This window comes from Semicossyphus pulcher, unplaced genomic scaffold (assembly GCF_022749685.1).
Source record: "Semicossyphus pulcher isolate SPU_LCO1_2020_fin unplaced genomic scaffold, fSemPul1.0.p SCAF_12, whole genome shotgun sequence".
In the NCBI taxonomy this organism is placed as follows: Eukaryota; Metazoa; Chordata; class Actinopteri; order Labriformes; family Labridae; genus Semicossyphus; species Semicossyphus pulcher.
The window spans coordinates 21,655,233-21,677,829 of NW_027211626.1; the positions used below are offsets into that span (position 1 = coordinate 21,655,233).

A 22,597-nucleotide genomic window follows, 5' to 3' on the forward strand; every position below is an offset into this window, starting at 1 on the left:
ATGAAAATGTACACTGGGCTTGCTTTACGACATTTAGTGCCATATATACTTTTTTGTCTTTATTGACAACGCAAGTGCAACACATAAATAAATGAATGTATACGTTTCTCTCGTCCGGCTTTCATGTGTATTGAAAGCATAGTTGATTACTATCTCCATGATGACACAAAAGTAATTTCATAGCATTAGCCTTTTTTAGCAGCACAGACCACTCACTGTACATTTTCATATGCACTTCAACTTGTAAGCGGCACCTGCCTTTGGAAGACGAGTGGCATATCACTGAGGGGATCGGCACATGCCGCTACCTGGCGCACACAGTGGAACATGCCATGCCATCAGACACTTTTTGATCTCACCATCACTAGATTTCAAGATGCCTGTCATGACTGTCAGTAAGGATTCATAACTGAACAGTAAACAAGACACAGTGCGCTGAATTTCCTATTAATAATGATTAATACTCCTTGATCAGACATTTTCAGCTTAAATTAGTTACTGCAGTTTCCAAGCCACCAGCCAGGCGTAAGCATGGCCACTCCACTTCATGTTGAAACTATTTCTAATCAAACTACTAAAAAACATAAAATAAAAACTTACATCTTAAAGAAATGCCCGCACAGAATTAAATTAACACACTTAATGAACACAACAAAGTAGCATTCAGAACTAAGTGTTTAGGCATCCAAACTACAGTGTGTTTCATTTAAACTTGCATGTAATCAGAATTAAATTATTTTCACCATACAGGGAACTCTGAACAGCAGCTTTCTAACTGCCTGCCAGAGGATTCTGGGAAAATGCTGTCGTCAGATTTAAGAGCAACTTCTTTGACGGAGTTTAACCTTGTGAAATACTTCAAACACCCATCATGTTGGTTCTGTTCGGAGGTTTCCGGAAATCTCACTTCCTTATTTTAGATGAACATAATAAATCTACTGGAACGAATAACTGAACAGAAGTATAAAACAAGCGTAAATCTCTTTAATTTTACAAGCAACTTGAAAATGTCGAGACAGTCATGGTAGTAAAACGTGACAGTGACAGTTCATAAGACAGAATCCTAACATAAAGAAGACATAGTGATTTAAAATGAGAAACAGGACAGAAACAACACAGTTAAAAAGGGAAACACATTAAAACTGTTTTAGTTCTGGCAGCGGAGGGGCAGGCGGGATTTCTGAGGCGTTGATGGGGCTTCGTTTTCTGATGCTTTTGGCCGGCTGGGGATCTTTGTCTCCTTCTTACTGCCCTTCTTTTGCTGGAAAAAAAGGAAATCACAACAATGATGCAAACATTGAAACATTGTACTGTATACTGATGATAACAAAGGCTGGGTGAGCATTCTTATGTAAGTCTAGCTTTAGAGGTGGAAGTAATGAATTATAAGTGCTTATGTGACTACATTTGTACATCCATCTGTTACTGAGAAAAAGTTTATCTACAGATATTGCGAGCTAGAAAGAAAAACTGACGTTGACCAGACGCCAATCAAATGCATGACATCAAAAATAGACTAATCAGATCAAAGTGTCATACTGTGCATCAAAACAGCGATGGCGGTTGATTTTCACCGAGTCCGAAACGAAGAAGGACAGTTACAACTACTAGCGGGACATTGGGACAGAAGAGAGTTCAGAGAAAACACCACCTTTAACACAGACTGACACTGAGGATGGAGATCCTCCCTGGCTGCATCTTTCAGGCATCCAGACTCCTATAACTGTCATTGAACCTCGCAGAACACGGGCCTCGCTGGTCTACCGCTGCCTCATTACACGTCGTAACGCACGTTAATTCAGAACCGAATTAACCCTTTAAAAACTCCACAGCAACAGACTAACCCATCGAGGCAGCAGTAGACCATCAGCGACTCCTTTGTTCTGCAAGGTAAAATGACTGTTTTTGCTGGAGTCTGGTGGCTATGAAGAGAGCTGTATAACTGCTGTTTCTGGTTAAACAAATGATCTTACTCTTTAACAAAAGGGTCCACCTCTCGACTTCATACATTGAAACATGTAAACATAGGGCCCAGGTTTGAAAATAATGAAGTTTCATTTTTATTATAAGTGGGAGCTGAGTGCTACAGATTACACAATAAACGTTCATAACACCTATTACTTTAACTACATAAACCTGTACACTGCTCCAACTGTACAATCATTTCCTCACTGCCTTTTCAGTTCATTGCACAGGATGCATGTGTAAGGAAATCAAAATGTGTTTATTATAGAAATCAGCAGGGTGGGAAAGTAAACAAGTCACTTTTTAAGTGAGCTACTTTTTACACAAGTACTTCCCCATAGTATCATTATTGTTGCTGCTAATGCTAATAGTAGACCTGTTGACTTCAACTGTTTCAATTACGATTACTACAGCCTTTATCATTACTCTGCTTCTCTCGCTAATTGTTTTTTTTTTTTTTTGCTAATCTTCACCCTAATCTACCACTATTATTGGCATTGTAACCATAAGTATGTGTCTGTTGTTGTTCACGTAACAAGAACATATGTTGTTGTTGCTCTCTTTGCCTGTCTCTATCCTGCATCTCCTTCTATCCCATTTTCGGCCCATCCAGTCGAGGCAGATGGCTGTTCAACATGAGTCTGGTTCTGCTCGAGGTTTCTGCCTGTTAAAAGGAAGTTTTTTCTTGCCAGTGTGCCGAATATTGCTAAGTGCTACTCATGGTGATTCATGTTGGGCCTCTTTAAATAACTTACAGAGTCGGTCTAGACCTGCTCTTTCTGTAAAGTGTCTTGAGATAACTGGTTATGATTTGCTATACAAATAAAATTTGATTGATTGATTGATTTTACTTGAGTACAATATTATTCAAGTTGCAGTACTTGTACTTCAGCAGAATATTTCAGTACTCTTTACACCTCTGCCTAGTATTCATGTTAAATTATTTCTTACAGCAACAGCCAAATAATAATCACCCTCAGCTACCTCACATCTAGCAAGTGACACAGCATTATTGCCATCTACATTGTCAAATTAGGCTAACTAGCATGCTGGCAATGTTTGGCTAATTAGCATGCCTATTATGGAAACAAATGTCAAATGTACAAATGTAAAATAAGGGAACCCTTTTAGACTTACTAGCCTTGTAAGCTAACCAGCAGCATACGATATGTTTAAGCCTACTAGAATGCTAAGCTAACAGGTATGCTAATTTATTTAATACTCTCATTTGCAGGTCAAATCTTTCACTCCTAACTTTGTCCCAAAAGACACGCTGAACTTCTTGACACCACCCCACTTATATATTTGGCTGCTCACCTTGAAAAAGGGAACGCGTTTGCTCTCGTTGAAGACGAGGTTCTCGTCGATGAAGGACGGCTCTGTGGCCAAGCTTTCGTTACAAGTACTCAACTCTTCCTCCAGAGAGTCCTGAAGACACGATAAAGAGGAACACAGAGAAGATGGAGCGTAAATTAACAAGGGAATCATTTAATTCAACTATTAAAATAAATTAATCTGTGTGCTATCAGTTTTATTTAACAACCAACAACGTTGAAATGTATGGGTAGGAAATGAATAAATCAGGTTATGTGAATATGTCTACTGGAGAAACCATCCTACGTCCAACACTGTAGAAGTTCTCCTACAAATAGGAAAGATTAGCTAACGTACGTGGTCAACCTGGCTGTGCTTGTCCTCCTCCTCTTGCTCCTCCTCCTCCTCTTCCTCCATGGCTGCCTGCAGCTCCTCCTGCTGCCTCCTCAGGCTGTCCAGCAGCTCGCCACGGCTCCGCGACTTCACAATCTCCCTGGGATACGCAAACTCCCGACGCTGAGGGGTTGCACCTGAAAGCAACAGAACAGTTAGTGACTTTGAGGGGTAAAGAACTTGTAGACAACAGGCTTGACAACTTCTCTTCAACAGGACACGTTTCAGATTGGATTCTCGAAATATAATCATGTACCAGTGGGAACATCCTGCTGCAGCTCTTCCTGCAGGAAGCCGTGGACCAGCTCCTGGCTCGTCTCCACGTGGTCCCGGAGCTCAGCCTGCTGTTGGTCCAGGACAGTCCGGTTCAGGGAGGTCTGGTTCTGCACGGCGATCACAGCTCTCTTCACCTCCTCCTGCTGACCGGACAGCTGCTCCCTGGCTGTCTGTAGCTGTTCAGTGCAGCGCTTCTCGACGCTCTGGAGAAAAGGAGGATAAATATTAGAGAATGGCCAATTTAAGTACATTTTTATTACCTTTTAAGAGGTCATGATACTGTGAAATCTCAACCTTCAGTTGATTATTATTCCTAATTGAAAAAGCAAGGGCCTCTTTTACCTGACGCAGAGCCTGAGCTTCAGTAGAAACAATCCCCATCAGAGATAAGTGTTGCTGGGCTGAAGTCTCAGCTTGCTCCCTGGTTCTGGAGCTCCACTGGAGGTCACGATCGACCAAACCTGCATCACAAACAATGTTCAGTAAATGCACTGTAGCTGTTTATGGTTTAAATGAATAGAGATGTTGAGTTTTGTACCGGACACAGCATCATGGAGGTGGGAGCAGCAGCCTGTCATCTCGTCCAGCGTCTGCCGGCTCTCGTCGGTGGTCAGGCGTAAAGAGGAGGCCAGAGAGGAGGAGGTGGAGGAGAGGAGGTCTGCCTGGGCTGAGGCCTGATGCTCCACTGTACTGCAACCACTGCACACAATGGGGGAAACATTGACGACACCATTTCAGAGGCTGATATTTCCTCAACATATTTGACCCTAAATTTGGTTCAGAAAGATTTACGTTTGTGTCTCTTGAATTAAAGGAAAACCTTGCAACACTTGTGGCTCACCTGCTGATGTTCTCCTGAAGGGTCTGTAGAGGTTTCTGCAGTGCTTTGGAGCATGAGCGCAGGTCAGTGTAGTCCTTCTGGACCTCTATGGTCAGCAGGTTGAGCTGGTCCTGCAGGCACTGGATGGTCTGCTTCATACCCTGACAGATAGAACAGTAATGAAGTTAGTAGGGATGCACCGATAAATCCGACGCCGATCAAAATTGGCCAATATGTGCTCTAATTAGGCGATCGGTGATTGGCCGATCACCTTTCAAAGTCCCGATCGCGTGATGTAAAAATTATGAGCCACCTTCGCGCACCCCACCGAGCAGATTCATGTTTTTTCCGCAGTGACAGTGAAGGCAAATAAAACACTTGTGCGTAATCAGGGAAGATGGCTGCAGGGGCGATTGTCATTTGGTTTTGAGCCTTTGCCTCTGACAGAAATGTTGCATTTTCTGAGGCTGAACCCGCGCTCTGCTGGAATTACCAGCACCACTTCAGCCAAAGTTTAGAAGTCGGGCAACGTTCATCCGAGGGAAGTGATTAGAAGATAGCAAAATTCACTCAACCAGGAGGAAATCCTGCTGTGTGCGTTCCTCCTGCTCCAGTGGTGCAGCGTCACTGCTCTGTGACCCGCAGTGATCTCTCAACCAACGGGACAGGGCTGTGAATGTCTTAAAATTACTCGATAGCACTCAGTTTTCTAATTAATCAAACCAAAGGACAACTTAATATTTTTCCATCTTGTTAAAAATTAATTTGTCATTGAAGGAAGTAGATGAGATCACCCACTGCAGGCATTATACACACATGAGCATGTTGTTATAGTTCCTTGTTTGCACTTACCATGTTTTGACACAGGGAAAACGAGAAGCTGGCGAGTTTTCGTTTTGCACCTAGCAATAATAAAGTCACAGCCTGGCGTGTTTCGCTTCATTTGCTTCACTATCGCACATTTTGCGATGTGACTATTGCACATGCGCACATCGCAATTGCTAAATGATATACTGTTCAGCCCCACAGACGAGAACAGGAATCCTTCCTGTGGCTCATGAAGTCGGCAGATTTAAAAACACCCAGCAGGAACACAGATTATGTGCATTTTGTGTATTAGGTGGAGCTGAGAATGAAGCACATTTTCTTTTATATGGTCCTTTTTATAAAGAATTTAGAGCATCTTTGATAAATTAAATGTATTTTCAAAATCCTGAAATGTTTTGGTGCACTGACGACGACAGGATGGAGAGTGAGCCTGGTTTGTTTTGGTGAGTTTTGGAACAGCAGCGGGTTAGAAAAATGCTGTTTTACTTTGGAAAGGGGATTGAAGTGTGGAGTCATCTTAGACACAACTTAGAACTCTTTGTTTATTCAGATCCAGGCTGGACAGAACCTGCAGGAAGAATCAATCTTCATTGTGCGATCTTACCGTCTGGTGTCTCTCCTGGGCCTGTCTGATCTCGTCCTCCAGCTTGTCATGTTCCGTCTGCAGAGAGCTCAGGTTCTGCACCGAGGCCTCCCGTAGCCTCGCCAGCTCCTGCACCAGGCCGCTGAAGAACACACCCACCTCCTTCATCTCCTCCACCTGAGAGGGGCAGACAATGAAATCTATGATCAGGACGTTCGCACAGGTCATCACTTGTGATATGTGATTTTATTGGTAAAAGGTGACAGTACAGTTCGGGACTAACCTTGTCGGCCAGCGCCCGCTGCGTGTTCACTGTGGCCCTCAGAGTCTCATTGAGCTCTTTGACAGCTGACAGACCCATCAGAGTCCGAACCACCAGGACCTCCTCCATGTCCTGCCGATGCTCCTCCTGCGTTTACAGGAAAAAAACAGGCAAGTATTCAAAAATGCTGTCCCATGATGATTCAGGGATGCAGTTTCAAACTAAATGTTGGACAAATTGACAGGGATTTAAAGCCATATTTAAAGTGTGTCCCTGCTCTGTCCTCACCAGCAGCTGTAGCAGGCTCTCCTTGTCCTTTAGACACATCGCCTCATGTTGCTGCACCCTGTCCCGACAGCGAGCCACACCCTCAGCCACCAGCTGCCCGACTCCACCCACGACAGACTCCACGGTGTTCAGAGCTCCCTTCAGCCCCGCCTCGTTCATTACGAGCAAACCATCTGAGCAGGAGACAGGACAGAAATGCAGAGTCAGACTAATTCTATCATGTGTCTTATTGCCTCTCCAAGGTCTTCATCCTCCTGGCGCGCACCTGCCGTAGGCTGCCTGTTAGGAGCAGCGTCTCCACACATGCTCATGAAATATGATATAAACTTCTTTAAATAGGGGTAATGTATTGCCCTGTTATATTTGCAATAAGCAAATATGAATTTCAAAAAGTTTAAACTGGTTGACACAAGATGAAAGTCTCCCCCAGTGTTCATGAGCTGGAGGTTTTCATATCAAACATGTGTGGTGGAAAACCGGCCTATGATTGGCTTAAAAATTATATGTGATGTCATAAATCCTGCAGGAACATCATCCAGGTGTTAAAGTGATATTTAATGTGAGCTCGGAAGAATGTGAAAACAGCCTTATAAGACTTTGTGGAGGAGGAGAACAGATCAGATTGTCATGGAATATCGAGTACACTCCTTCTCAGAGGTCGTAATGACTCGTATCCATTCACACCCCCCTCAGAACAACGGTGCACGTTGAGCTCCATTACTGGAAAAGACAGTTTAAGGAGCTTAAATGAGCCCTGCAGCTCTCTGCTCTCACCGATGGCCTGCGAGTAGCCGCTCAGCATGTCATGGTGTTTGGCTCCCTGCTGCTGAACGCAGCGCTGCATGTCGCTGAACGCTCCCTCCATCCGCTCGGCAAAACTCTGCTGGATATGACTGTTGTGCTGCTCCACCTGCGATGACAACCAAGAGCGAGTTTGTTAGCCTGATGGAACCACTGCATCTACATTTTGTTGGTAAGATTTTACATGATGACAAGAAAACTGAGTGATACTGTAGTATTGTTCTTCTTTAGTCAAACTTTCAATCTCACATAAACTAAATGTTGGATTTGATTTGTGAGATGAAAACATTGGACAGTTAGTTGATCTACAAAACAATCTCCACTAGTTGCAAAACTTAATTAGCAAAGAAAGCAGAAAGAATTTCTTTGGGGAAAAGTGTTGAGGTGTTATATTTTATTTTATTGACTTAAGGAAGCAGAAAAGCGCTGCTGTGTGCGGTTTGTAAAGGGTGTGTAACCTTTCTCTTCCTGTCCAACTTGTCATGTAGGCCCGACACATCACTGGTGCTTGCATCCACTGTGCTCAGCAGCTGAGGGAGGAGACACAAAAACACAGAACATAAATGTTTGTATGTCAGCAACATGCTCCAAACATTATTCATGGAAAACAGAAACATAGTCTACACCACATTTAAAACAGTTTAGTGTTAAGTCTTTGGAAGAAGTTTGGTTGAAACCCAGCAGAAAAACAGGAAGTTACAAAAACTTCCTGTGTGGAAAGTACAGCCCGAGAGAAAAAAAGAGTAGATGACAAGAAAAGAGAAGGAAGTGGGTGAATAAGAAACTTCATCTTAATACTCCTATTTTTATAACTGCTAAAGAGAGTGTAAGTATACTTAGCATACAATAAAAACACTAACATCACATAAGTTATTTTCTTCTCAAAACCAATTTTGTTGATTAAATAACAAAGAGCAGACGTTGTTCTATCCAAGAGGAGCAATAGCTGCTGCTATTACCTGCTATTAAAAAACCAATATGAAGGAAATTGTTCTTTTTATCAGTCTGCAGGCTGCTGTGAACACCAGGTTTCACACAGTTTTTGTGACATCACAAAGAGCTGGCCAATCAGACGAAAGCGGCCTGGTAGGGGCGGGGTTTCGTAAAGGGACAGAGCTGACTGAGTCGCTTCAGGCAGAGGCTGTATGAGGGCCTGCACAGAGCACCAGTGTGGGAAAACTGACTTAACTGTAAATTATGCAAAGCTACTCCACAGGTATCACAGAGTGAAATATGCTTGAAATTAGCATAATCTGTAAACATAACATGAATTGTGTTCAGGTTATGGTCTGTAACTGATTGATGATTGGCTAACTGTTAAGAGTAGTTTGTATAGATAAGATAAAAAACTGTGTGTCGTGTTTCAGCATCAGTCGAGCTTGTCCGTACCTGCCCGGCGGTGTTGTAGAGAGTCTCCTGGACCGAGTTGAACTCTGAGGAGATAAACTCCTCCTCACTCAGCTTCACTTTGGTCTGCTGCAGGTCTTGACTCGTCTCCTCCAACCTAAAGCAGAGGTGAAAGTACCATTAATACCATAAATACCACAACTACCACAACACTGCAGAGACAAATACTGTAATATGTACTCCACTACATTTGTCAGACAGCTTTAAATACTTCACAGATAACAGTTCATTATCAGCTTTCTTTCCAGTGACAGCCGTGCATCTCCAATTCTGGTGATTTTGGATTAGCTATAAAATGCATCATCAAGAGCTGAAAGCAGGGCGGATCATTAATGTGTCATTATGTTGTGTAATAATCCCTCACCTCTGCTGCTTCTCGTCCAGGTCGACAGTACACTGCTCCAGCCTGCTTTTGCTGTCCACAAACAGCTCAGTCACCTGCAGGGAGAGAGGAGGTGTGAGTGCTGAAGGTACAGGCAGAAACAAAGCCCGCAGAATTATAAATGATGTTTATGTCCACTTCTCCTGCAGTGGTTTTAATGGCACATGGTTGGAGTGTAAGATCCCCCAGCTGTTTATCTCACTGTGCTCAACATGATAACATACTTTTCTTTGGCAAATTTGGATGAAATTTTGAGCCAAATGTGGTTAAAAACTGAAATAGTGTCAAAATTTATGACACAAAATATAACTGCTAATCTATAAGTAAATTATTTAGAGTTTCACTTGATTGGAAAACAAATCCATACACTCTCTGAATGTCCAGGTTTTAGAGGACATGTGTAGCTTTTTAAGAGAAATGTCGTCATAGTTCCTTATTCAAGAATTTACAAACCCTTGTGGTTTCCATCTTTACATAATATTTGATATAAAAATGCTTTTCAAGAAAAGAAAACATAATTCTTCAAATAAAGCTTTTCCCCAAATGTCAAGACTTTGTACAAACCCTGTGAGTCATAGTGAAACTCATCTAACGGCACTACATTAGTCATACCTGCTATATCACCCTGCAGGTGTGGCATATGATCATACATGTCGTTAAAATTAAACTTCATGATTACTAAAACTAAACTCCATCTTGAAGCGCTCTGAGGGTTATATCAGGCTCATGTACCTTCTTGATCTCCTCCTCCATGGCAGCGATCCTGTCGGTGTACTCTGATGAATGCTCCTCGTGAGCTGTGATCTGACTCATCATACTCCTGAAACACAAACACACACACAATGATCAGGTCTCATCTGTTATACACAACATACAGCACACTGCATCAGGCATCTGTAAAAAGCTAAATATAGATGTCAGTAAAAATAATGTGTATACTTCCTTTCATCAAGGACAGGGATACAGAGAGTCCAAATGCCTAACTAAAATATCATGACAAAGGTGAATTGTTTCTTTTCTTCCTAAAACGATTTTTAAAAACTTTCAAATCAGTTGGTTAATTAATCCTCAGAAAATAATCAACAACAATATTGATTGTCAATCAGTTGTCATAAATAATGTATGAAAACTTAAACTTTGATTGCAGCCTCACAAACTTTCAACTTTTCCCAGGAGTGGAAATGAAACGTTTTAAAGTTTCACTCAGTTGTACAAAACAAGACAGTTTTTCACTGGTTATGAAACAGACAGATGAAACTAATTCTGATTACTCTCTGTGACCTACATAAGCAAACCAGACCATTAGCTACATGAGTTATTTTGAAAAACAGAAGAAAGAGCAACAACGAGTTGAGTGACGTGTCACGTGACTGCAGGTTCAGAGAAAAGGTAATGATGGATACCTTCCTCGCTGATGTGATAAAAAAAAAAAGCTAAAAGAAAAATGAATATAAAGAGGAAAAACCTAATTTATGTAAATTGTGGACAAAGACGAGAAGAAAGTAAGCGCAGTTAAGTGTAACACGTGTGTGTGACTTCTAAACGAGCCGCGCATTTATCATCCGTCTGCGTGACAGAAGGCGGGCTTTTAATCTGAAATAACTCGTGGATTAGCATCTCTGTTTTTTCTCAACACGACATGGATAGCAGGAAACCTGGATGTGTTTTATGAACTTTCTGCGTCACACAGGAAGGACAAAAAGCTTTGTTTTGACAGCTGATTGGGTCTGTTTCGCCCAGCTGGTGTCAGGTCCGACATAACTCAGTTCGGGTCCCAGTTTTCAAATAATAGACGGGCCCGGTTCGGTTCTGGGTCGCACAATTACGGGTCTCTTAGGGTTCGGGCACGAAATTTTAGACCTGCAAAGACCTCTGCTTCTGACCTCTGACCCATTGATGAAAACAATAATCAGTAGATGCGGCGCCGGTTTAGCGGTGGTCATATACAAAGGCTATTGTCCTTGATGCGGCGGCCTCAGGTTAAACTCCCGCCCTAAGGCCCTTTGCCGCATGTTATCCCCACTCTCTTCCCCCGTTTCCAACACTATCCACTGTCCTCGCTCAATAAAGGCATGAAAGGCCGAACATTTTTTTTGTAAAAATAAATAATCAGATTTATAGGTACAGTAAAAAAGATGTTGGTCTAAAATACTCATTAGACTCAGTCAGTTTTACAAAGTGAAAGTAAAATGCCCAGTAAGTGTAAGTAAGTGTTTGGCATGTTTTTTCCTTGGTTCTTTCATAAAACTTACTCGTAGTTCTCTGCAGAAAGGTAAACTCCGTTCTTGTCCCGAGTGGCGGCCAGATCTCGCTTCAGACGCTCGATCTCCTCTGTGTATTCCTGAGTGGACAGACACAAGAGTTAATGTTTTCCTTGAAGACCTTACAGTTTGAAGCAAAGACATTTCCTGCCACGCTGAAATGAGTTCAGCCTTTTCCTTTAAGCTTTATCCCATACATAAGTTATTTAATATATACCAATAAGTAAAAAGTAATCTGCTCTAAACTCCTTTACCTTGATGAGCGTCCTCTTGGTGAGTTTCTGGTTGACCTCAGGCTTGTTCATGATGTTCTTGGCTCTGCTGGCGTACTCCAGCGTGCTCAGAGTCTCCTGCACACAGACAAAGAATAACACAATCATGAGCAGAAGACACCTCTAAAGTATAAAAACTTAACTTCAAAATAAAGATGCTTCATCTCTCGAAGGGTGATGAGCATGAATTCTGAGATAACAGGACGTACTTCCAAGTTGCTGGAGGACGGCGACACGGTGGCGATGATGGAGGTTTTTGTCCGTCCTCCCAGTGAGTCCTGCAGGATTCTGGTCAGCTTTGACTCCCTGTGAGAAGAATGCACACGAATTATCTAACCAGTAAAAGATACAGATTGAATTTCCATCTTAGGCTTTAAAACAATCCACCTTCTGGGACATTCTTGGATGTGATTCAACAAGTGAATCTACCTGTACGGGACGTGAGGTCTCTTCTCCACCAGAGCGGTGATCACTCTGCCCAGCGTCAGCAGAGACTGGTTGATGTTTCCTGCCTCACGAGCTCGTTTGTCCACCGCACCAGAGCGCCCGATGTTCTCGCTGCCGGCCAGATCCACCTGGAGAGAGGAGGGAAGTCAACATGCTCAACTGATGCCCAAAGATTCAACCTTTTCAAGAATCCCACTCTGCGATCAATTTTAATTACCAGATTGAGTTTCCCGATCTTCACCAGCTCCTCTCCATCCAGAGTGATCTCCTTCATGTGGATGGTGACCGAGAACACAGAGTGGGAGCGACTACGCAGAGAAACAGGAGGGAGAAGGTAAGTGAATGAACCAGTGGAGTCAGAGGTGTTTGTTCTGTCCCTATGACCCCACTTAGGCTGAAAACATGAACACAACTATGGTTTGCTGTCCGTGCGTACCTGGAGTAGGCGTTCATGAGCGTGGAAGCCGTCCTCCTCTTGGCTGATCCTCTCTCCAGGATCTGATAAACTTCATCTTTGTTGTGAACCGTCACCTCCTCCAGACCCTTCACCACCACGCCTCGCTGCAACGCACAACAGAGGAAGAAACATAAACAGAGGCTGCAGACTGAGAGCAAATCAGACTTATTTTATGAATCAAATCTGTCTGTCCACAGCGTTATTTGCAAATGATGTGCTTAGATTTGTGTGGTTAGACATCACGATCCAATTTGCATTGGTTTTTGTGTAACAGAGGCGTAACAGGGGCGTAACAGAGGCGTAACAGAGGCGAAGCCATGTCTATGTAAACAGCGGCGCGCTGTGTGTGGGTGTATTTGAAGCACGCGCTGTTTGTTTCCACCTCGCGCACGTTTTACTTCCTCAACGGTGGAACGCTTTTTAAAAACACACACTGGGGCAGTGTGTGTCCTGAGGTTCACATCCAAATGTATGCCGACGACACTGTCTTCCATGTACATGGTTCTACAACAGCAGAAGCTGCTGCCAAACTCACAAACGCTGTGGTCAAAATCACAGCATGGCTTAATCAGTGTGCCTCCAACTTAATGCGTCTAAAACTGTCGGTACGTTCTTCACTAAAACATATGGCCCTGCTGAAGACCCAGATATTCTTGTATCAGGAGAGAAGTTACAGACAAGTTCTTCTTGATTCTAACCTTCATTTTAAGGCACATATAAAGAAAAGTCTGTAAACTATTTAAATTAAATCTCACAAACTTAAGATTTATCAGAAACTCCATGTCCACCGAAGCAGCCAAGATGTACATGCATTCTATGATTTTTTCCTCACATGACCTACTGTCAATAGTCTTTATATAAACAGACACTTAAAGTTCAAGATAAAAAAACCAAAACAATTCCACCACTGTGCAATTCTAAGAAAATACAGTGAACATGATTAAGCATTTACATGCCTGTCTCCTATACAAAATTATACATGGCATGGCCCCCCACCCCACTCAGAGATTTTGTTAGCATACGACCAAATCTACATTTGTTGCTTTTGGTCAGTCAGCCCTTTCTGTCAGAACCTCACGAGAATGTAAACATCTCAACACTTATCACAGGGCTCAATACATACCGGTCATTTAGTTCTGATATGAAACAGTGGCTCACCAGTAACCAAATTTGTCAGCTCTAAAATTCGCCCTGCTGCTGCCACCTTGTGTCAGGTTATTTGTGAATCCGTCTTGTGTTTCACTGTGCCTACACGTGCTGTCCATTGTGGTGTGCTTCTGGTGTCGCTCTCTCATTGTTTCTTGTGTTGCTTCACATGTATGGCTTGTTTTGATTGATATGCTTGCTTGCTTGCTTGATGCTAAAACTTGTGCAATGCTTTTAAATCTTGTACTGTTGTGTGCATGTATGCCTTAACTAATTTTTTGCCCAACACAGTTTAATGTGATGCTGCGTGCTTCGCTCCATAACCCTTACGCCTTTGTTAAATCCTGCCTGGGTGTTATTATTAATACTTGTCTAATGTTGTGTATGGTTCGTCCTGTATGCTTCATATATGTTATGCCACTGGCTACTTTTTACTCCAACACCATCATGACACTTTCTCTCTATATATATTTTGTCAATGTTTTGAGCCTATTTTAACATCTGGCCAAGGACTACAGATGTAAACTAGCCTTTGGCTAACTGACATATTTACAGAAATGTTGATTAAAGGCAAAGGCTGCATGACGGCAGAGCTTCGCTACGGCACTGAGGCGGAACCGCAGTGTAAAAAGGGCTAGTATAACATATGTCCCCTTTTGTTCAGAAGTATCTTTTTAGGACTATAACAATATCATTATTTGTTCTGTATGAGCTGTATTACGTCTCATAAAGATCTAATCCTCATGTAAAGGCATGAACACACACTGTGCTCCATTTAACGCAGTGGTTCTCAACTGGTGGGTCGGGAACCAAAAGTGGGTCGCGGATGTGTGCTTGGAAAAAAAAAGTTGATGTTGCGCTTTGATTTTGAAGGACATGAGTTTCCTTTGCTGTGCCTGCAGTAGTAGTGTAGTTTAGTTACACTCAATGTTATACAATGTGTACACTGATTGGGTCATCCCAGCTACCGATACATTCTTGAAACTTGACTACAAGCTCTACAGTAGTTGCATTTATGTTGCACTTTTTAGCATATTTCTGTAGAGGGAATATCTTCCCCTTGTGCACTGCCACCATTTTGCTTGACTATTATACTGTTGTGTTTTGTGAAGTTGACATACTGTGATGTTTCATTCAGTCTCACCATTTTTCTGGTGGTTGAAAAAAAATCAGAAATTTGGGTCGCAATTTGTCACTAAGAAGGTGGTGGGTCCTGAGGCGAGACCAGTTGAGAACCACTTATTAATTAATAAATATCCTTTAATTACACGCAAATTACAAAAAGTGTTTTTTGGAGGGGAAAAAAGTACCATATTAATATCCTAGATCAACGAGGCAAAAACTACACAAAACAGCAAGAACTACAGGATACTTTCAAAGACAAGTCCTGGACTCACATAACAGTAGATATGCATTCATTTCTTGGGAGCAGCCCAGTCCGACAGTTACCTTGTTGCGCGGATCGTCGAAGAGCTGCAACCTCTCGTTGACGTCTTCCGTGGGGCTGAGAAGGTCGAACAGCTCCTCGTTGTAGATCTCCAGCAGGGAGACTTTGACTGAAAACTCTGTGCCATTCTCAGAAAGCTTCTCAAAGATCTGGTGCAGCGTTCTGGGGATGATGCCGGCCAGGGGGTCCTAACAAATACACAAACGCAGGAAGCAATTACCCAGGGATATTTTTGAAAAATATAAATGTTAATATGCAACAGACGTAAACGCACCTCCTCCCAGGTGAACTGCTCGTCTGGACTCCTCTCTCCCTCCATGGTGAACGTCTTTCCTGTTCCAGTCTGACCGTAGCTGAGCGGGAGAGCAGAGAGGGGACAGGTTAAACATTTTTACAGGAGAGTTCAGAGCAGAAATTAAGACACTTGTTGATGTTTTTCTGAAAAGCTTTGACATAATCTGACAGCTGCAGTGCACTCACGCAAAAACAGTGCAGTTATATCCCATGATGACTTCATCAAGAATCGGGCAAACAACGTTCCTGTACACCTCGATCTGCTTGGCTGCTGGACCAAACACCTGCAGGAAAAATATTTACATTACAAAAACATAACAGAGCTAATCAGCACCAAGTGGGCTTCTTGAGTCAGTAACTACATGCACTGTCTCAGTCATCCGAATCCATTTTAACACCTAAGTAATATGTATCCGAAAGCTATGGCTTCACTTTATTTTTCTGGAGCTGAGTAATATCAATTTCAAAGGTCCTGGTTTTCAAACATTAAGTAAACTTAAATCATTGATATGAATTAGATAAACTTGAAGAATGTCTGCACCCACTCACCATGTCAAACGTGTAGGTCTTTCGAGACGCCTTGTCGTTCATCCCTCCTGTCCTCACAAGCACCTCCTTCCTGCTCGGATCGCAGTCGATGACCCCGTAGGATGACTTGCGCTCCATCGTGTTGAAAGGCCTGAAAACAGCAGAGACGGATTTGACTTATAATGGCTGTACAATATAGAAAAATCTATATGGTGAATATTTAGACATATATCATACAGCCAAATATCTACATATGGGGTTTAGAGATGTTGCCAAGTGGCTGGTTGATAGATCCTTTACCAACCGCAGACAATAAAAATACAACAATACTGACAAAAGACACAACAATATGCTCTTCTGCTAAACATTTAAAACATGCTGGCAAGAGAGGCTGTTCTTTTGCTAAACATGATTAATGTATTAACTATTGTCTGATACACAGTCTGTGACACCCGTTCATGCTATTGTCTGTATGTTCAAAACCCTGGCACTACAAGGGCTGGAAAACGTGTCAACCTTTGACTTAAGACCACCAACAAACTAGCCACTGTGCTTAAAGCTTTAATCCTGATGATTTAGCCTACCTTAGACACTGGAATAATTGCGTCATGGCTTATGCGTTTAAAATAATCATGCTTAAAGATGATATAATGAAAGATAAATTGTAGATGCCCAATTAACAACACCCATCAGTACTCTGAGCTCATTCCCAGAGCCACTCTGGACCTTGAACCAAAATGTAAAAGTCAACAGTAATAACTTGCTTTTTATGGCACCACAGGGCAACTGGTTTTTAGGCTATGAAAAGTCTTTTGGGATTCCTGAAACACCTTAAAACAGCAGTAAGTTCTGTTGAATAACCCTTAGGCTTTTTGTAAAACAGATTGTAATCTCTGTGTGTAAAATTAACTAAATCACGTTACAAACATAAAATGGAGCAAAGATAATGATGCCTTTGTATCATATTGTACTGTTATACTATCATTTCAATTCCCAAAACTGGGATTACGATGCATTTTCGACTGCAATTTCAAAATAACCATATACAAGGAACTATCATATCATGGCCCTAAGAGAAAACCCCTTTTTCTACCTGTGAGTCACTTCACTGGAGGAATTAAATTTGGAAATGTAAATAAAACAAGCGATTTAGAAATATTTGTGTCCGTCACGTTTCGACCATATTCAGCCCCTGTCAGTTTGTGACACCAGCTAGCTCAGCGATGACAAAAGGTTTAGCACCAACAACAGGAAACATAAACATCAATGAAAGTAAGTTCTCTCTTCATACCTGCATCTGACAACCACCTGGATGTTTCTCCCCTTCTCGTCCCGTCTGACTCCGCTCAGGTTGTGTGAAGTCATGGTTGCAGAGATGTTCTCCTCTGCTCAAGTAGTCTGCAAGCAGCACCGTTACACGCTTCACATCAGAACACATACAACACAACTAAGAGATTATCTAACGAGATGAGAAAGATGGCGTTTCAAAGCTGCTGAAAAACTACAGTTTGTAAACATTTAAAGCACTAACTGATATTAGCATTTTAGCAGCGCTAGCCAAAATGTGGAATTAGCATTAAAGTTGAAGGACTTACCGAGTGACGATGTACACTTGTCCCTCTCTCCCTTTACGAATTATCCGTTTATTGCTTAAACCGTACAAATATAATTTATATGTTATATATATTATATTTAGCCTCCTCCGTGCCCTCTAACAACAGTCTCCTACCACAGACAGCTTCTCTGGCGCACTAAAACCACCGACAAGACACATTTCAAACGGTACTTTTAAATTTTTCTCAACCAATGAAAGGGGGGTAACGGCCAAACAAACGACACCATTGGTTAGAGGGACGCATGACGCCATGGGCGCGGAGCATCATGGGAGGAAATTATAGTAAAAATTCCACCATATTAGCACTAGGTGGCGACTTTGCTTTGGAAACAGTAAGCTGTTTGCAGAAACGACGTTACTTTCCATTTACATATAAATACGTATGAGCGTTAAACAGAGCAATTACTGTTTTTTTATGTAAGTAGAACATAAAGATGGGGTGCTTTATGTTGTGGCTATTTGAAGGATGAGGATTCATTAGAATTGTTTGAGTCTGTTAAGTCCGTTAAGAATGTGCATGTGATTTAAATAACAGTTTATATGAGGCTAAGTATTCTTTTTGAAGCTTATGCATTTGACTTTGCTAGATACGACTGCATTTAAGGAAACATATGCTTATATAGAAACGTTTTATTTAAACCAAATCTCTTCTCTATTGATTATTTTTAATCTATTATTGCAGCTATTTCAAAACAACTCCTTAAGACACAACTTTGTCTGAAATAAAACCAGAGCAGGTCGCAATTTGCATGCTGTTGAAGCCACATAAGAGCTGTATTTGTTAAATGCTACCAAAATGTAAAAACATAATGATAAATAACTACTTACTCTAGTGGTAGTAAATAGCTGGGAGTTTAAAAATGAAACAGAATTATAGAAACCCAGTCATAATTGCAGAAAATGCTGTCTGTAATGTTAATGTTTTGGTGGAATGTGTCATGGTATAGTTTTGGCTTCACAAAAAAAGATAAACTATAATTACACATAAATTAGTGTGGTATGACATTAAATTACTCAAAAAACAAATGTAATCTGGCAATTAACACATCCACACAACACACTCATGTCATCATTAACAAACACACACATAATCATGTAAACACACCTATAAAATGGTAATATTAGCATCAGCTATTTATCTTAATGTAAGAAGAAAATAACCCAACAAACGCTTTGGTTGCATCCCTGCTCTCCACATGAATTAGTACTCACAAACAAAAAATGACATAAACTTTTATTTAAATGAGTACTTAAGTTCTGTTCTTTCTTTCTTTATTAGAAAATATGGAGACAAAGAGACGCACAAAGGATCCACAATTGTGCTGAGGACCGTTACAATTAGAAATTCATTTTAATGCCACTACATCCACAGAATATAATAAAAAATGCTATATTTCAATTTTGAAAGTTTATTTTGAACAAAAAAAAGAAAAGAAAACAACAACAACAAAGACAATGAAAAGTATGTTCAAAAAAGAGTGGGAAGAAGTCGAAATTTATCTAATCCCACCCCTTCTCCCTGCACGATGATTTATAAATCTATAAATCTATCTAAAGAAATACTACTATTAATAACAATCATAATAATAATAGTAATAATGAACATGACTTATACTAAATATACACCAATATATCCATCTACATTTATAGAAAAAGACTAAGACAAAAGGACCTAACAATAACAAAACACAACATAAAAGAAAAGAACCAACTAATAATGACATAAATAAGTATAAAAAAACAATAATTAAAGATTCAATCCAATGGAAAACAATATATTTAAAGAAATAAACCAAAATATGTAACTAATTCATACATTCACGCACTTTGTCTGTTCCAGGTTTATGAAGTGACCGGCGTCGAGCAGCAATCCATCTGCTGAGCACCGTCCGCCCACGCAGCCCCCTGAGGAGGACGAGGGGGTTGCCCTTTTTGCTCTGGCAACCCCTTTAAAACACACACACACACACACACACACACACACACACACACTAATGCATGTATAGATTCAAAGACACACATGAAAACAAAAAAAAATCTGCTCTATTTGTTGTAGTCTCGTGTCTCATGTGAGAGTTATGGTGTAATAATGCCTGATCTGGCAGCCATCGTGTTGTTGTTATGCAACTTATTAATAACCATAATATCATAACAATAACTGTTTGTTTAGTGAGCTGGAGGCGCTCACAAATCATGAGTACAGACGTGAATGTTTCCTTAAATTAAGAAGCACAAATACTTCATTTGCTTGGATATAACTTTCCCGACATACAGCCAGCATGCAGCCCACACTGTGTCAGGAGGCAGTAAATAATGCTGTGCTCGAATGCTGAACAGTTTGGCTGACGAGCTCGTGCAGGCTGTCATGAAAGTCTAATGAGGTGCATCTTTTGGCCACAAGACACATTAAATTATGCTTTCGCAAACAGAGAATTCTGAATCTTTTGGTAAATAGGAGCATTTTAGTGTTAAACCATTAACCAGTGTGAAAAGATGACCTATTACACCCAGATCCATTCCTCTGGCTGGTGTTTTAAACTGTTTCTATTTGTCTTCAGAGTCAGTTTATCAGGCCTTCATACCAACACCTGAATTTAACTATGGTACACATCAACCTCTAGCCCCTTCAGTTTAGCAGGGATAATAGTTCTCTAGAGATACAGTAAGTGTTAAAATCTCAGCAGATCTATCATCTTTGTTTCTCCTTTTAAAGGGACCTCGAGGTACATTGTGTACTGCAGCAGCTTGGTCGTTGGCCCAACACCTCAAAACATAATGCTGCAGGTCCCCCTCTGGCTTCATTCTGGATGCTGTCCTCACGAAATGGGACCCAGAGAGGGCAACCTCTGAACAAGAACGAGCAGCTAAAAAAATTGCATTATATCTTATGGTACTCTGAGAGAGCTTTCTTAAGTCTGGTCTTACCTCGGTAACCAATTGATAGCTTTTGGGGTGTCTAGGCCGAGCTCACATTTTCTTTTTCTTTTTTTTAAAAGATTCTTTCTAGATAGGACAGCTGAAGATAGACAGGAAATATGGTAAGTATTATAACGCCTTGGTTAGCAATTAGGGCATTCATTTTCTGATCTGCAGTAAAAAAGATTTAAAGCAGCATTAGGTCCCGATCAGACAGAGCGTGTTTTGCAGGCTGTAGAACGCGAGGCGCACCGCACTGCCTTTTCTGTTGAAGCCTACGGTTTTTAACTGTTGTTAAGGCAACCACCCAATCATTAGCTGTCATTAACCTAACCGTTATTTTGTAAACTGACAGTCACCCCCACAGAAGGCCTGCCTCTCCATTCATACGATTGGACAATGAGAAAAAACGGAAATTACGTCAGCCACTTTTCTGCTTTGAGTCAAAGTTTTTTCGAGGCGCTCAGAGCGTTTCCTCAAAAAAACAGAAAACACTGAATTCCAAGTCAATAATTCGGGCAAGATCCACCCAAGTCTACACAAACACACCTGACGTCAGAGCAAAATGGCGACCCCCAAAAACATGGCATTTTCGTGCGTCACACGGAGCGCTGTGTGAGTTCTTGCGTTGGGTCGCCTCGCAACTTTTGGGATAAACTATCAAAACTGTGAACTAAAAAAGTTTACTGACCAAGACTTCCTGCAGATTTTCAAATGACTTTTACCTGACTGTTGATAAACACGTGAATCAAGCCTCATAATGACACCCTGGAAAATATGAACAACTAAATACTGCTCAAATATATTGAGATTGAGATTAAGTAAATTATATCCAACATGAAACATCAGTTTGGGGAGGGAGCTCTGTATTCAGATATCCCAAACGATGATCTCACCAAACTGCGTGTTTTGTTCGCTTTGTGAAAGTCACAGTTTGGTTACTTTTATCGGCACCCGGACATCTCGCCAAAGCATGCACTGCTACATCCTGCAAAATCCTCTTTGCGATCATGTGGTACTAGCCTGCTCCTCCTGCTGTAGTGTCCTCAAAGCCACTTGTGTGGTTCGGACTTGCCGCACAAATATCAGTTTGCTGCAGGCTTTCATGTTGCTGCACTTGATGCATATGTAAAAACTGATTCAAAGTGCAGTGGATTGCAGCAGAAGTCAGATGCAGCTGTTGTGCTCTTTACAGCGTCACACTGAGATTCAAACCTACATGATTCTTTCTGCAACAAGAGTTGTAAACACATATCATCATCATCTTTCAAACTGGTATGTTAACCTTGAAAGTTGATCTTTTAAACACCCAGCAGTTACAGAGCAACATGATCATTCAGTGGATGTGGTGTTTGTATCTAATGCTGCGTTCACATGGATTCAGGCAGACGGCAGACGGACAATGCATTTTGGACGGCAGAGGAAAAGCAAACAAACACTCTGACGGAACGGGAGGACAGCAAAACGAAACATGACCAGATGTTGCTAATACTTGTAGCTATAAATGCAGCTTTCTCTTGATATTCTACTGCAAACATAAAAATACTGTTAGATTTCCCTCAGAATGTAAGTTCATTTATTCATTTCCAATATGGATCGTGAAAGGAGAACTGTAGGATCTTAAACGCTGGTCATGAAGTTCCGTGTGTTGTTGTACCAAAATGATGAAGCTTCTCGTTGTCCAGATCGGCCATGTTTTGTTGTTGTGTTAGGGAGGTACGTAAAATCCGGTTTTGCGGAGGATGGCAAAAAGTTTTTTTGTTAACTTTGGACGACAATGCTGTCTACTGTTACTGCCTCGCCACATTTTACCGTCCTGCTCTCATCAACTCAAATGATACCCGGATTGCCATCTACCGTCTGCATGAATCCATGTGAATGCAGCATAAGTCTAA

General features: G+C 41.4%; 1 protein-coding gene across 1 annotated transcript; it reads right to left on the reverse strand.

Annotated features, from left to right (window-relative positions):
• Positions 1-962: 962 nt before the first annotated feature.
• kif11 (kinesin family member 11) lies at positions 963-17,906 on the reverse strand. Its single transcript, XM_069658703.1, has 27 exons — positions 17,767-17,906; positions 17,463-17,569; positions 16,193-16,322; positions 15,830-15,927; positions 15,624-15,702; positions 15,352-15,537; positions 12,736-12,860; positions 12,517-12,607; positions 12,282-12,427; positions 12,062-12,158; positions 11,835-11,930; positions 11,572-11,660; positions 10,052-10,139; positions 9,302-9,375; positions 8,920-9,034; positions 7,989-8,060; positions 7,504-7,639; positions 6,730-6,902; positions 6,463-6,588; positions 6,201-6,356; positions 4,790-4,929; positions 4,487-4,647; positions 4,291-4,409; positions 3,929-4,151; positions 3,637-3,809; positions 3,283-3,393; positions 963-1,261 (listed from the first exon to the last, which is right to left on the reverse strand). Exons 2-27 carry the CDS (start codon positions 17,534-17,536, stop codon positions 1,148-1,150), a joined length of 3,192 nt encoding a protein of 1,063 aa, XP_069514804.1. The 5' UTR covers positions 17,537-17,569; positions 17,767-17,906; the 3' UTR covers positions 963-1,147.
• Between the last annotated feature and the right edge of the window lie 4,691 nt (positions 17,907-22,597).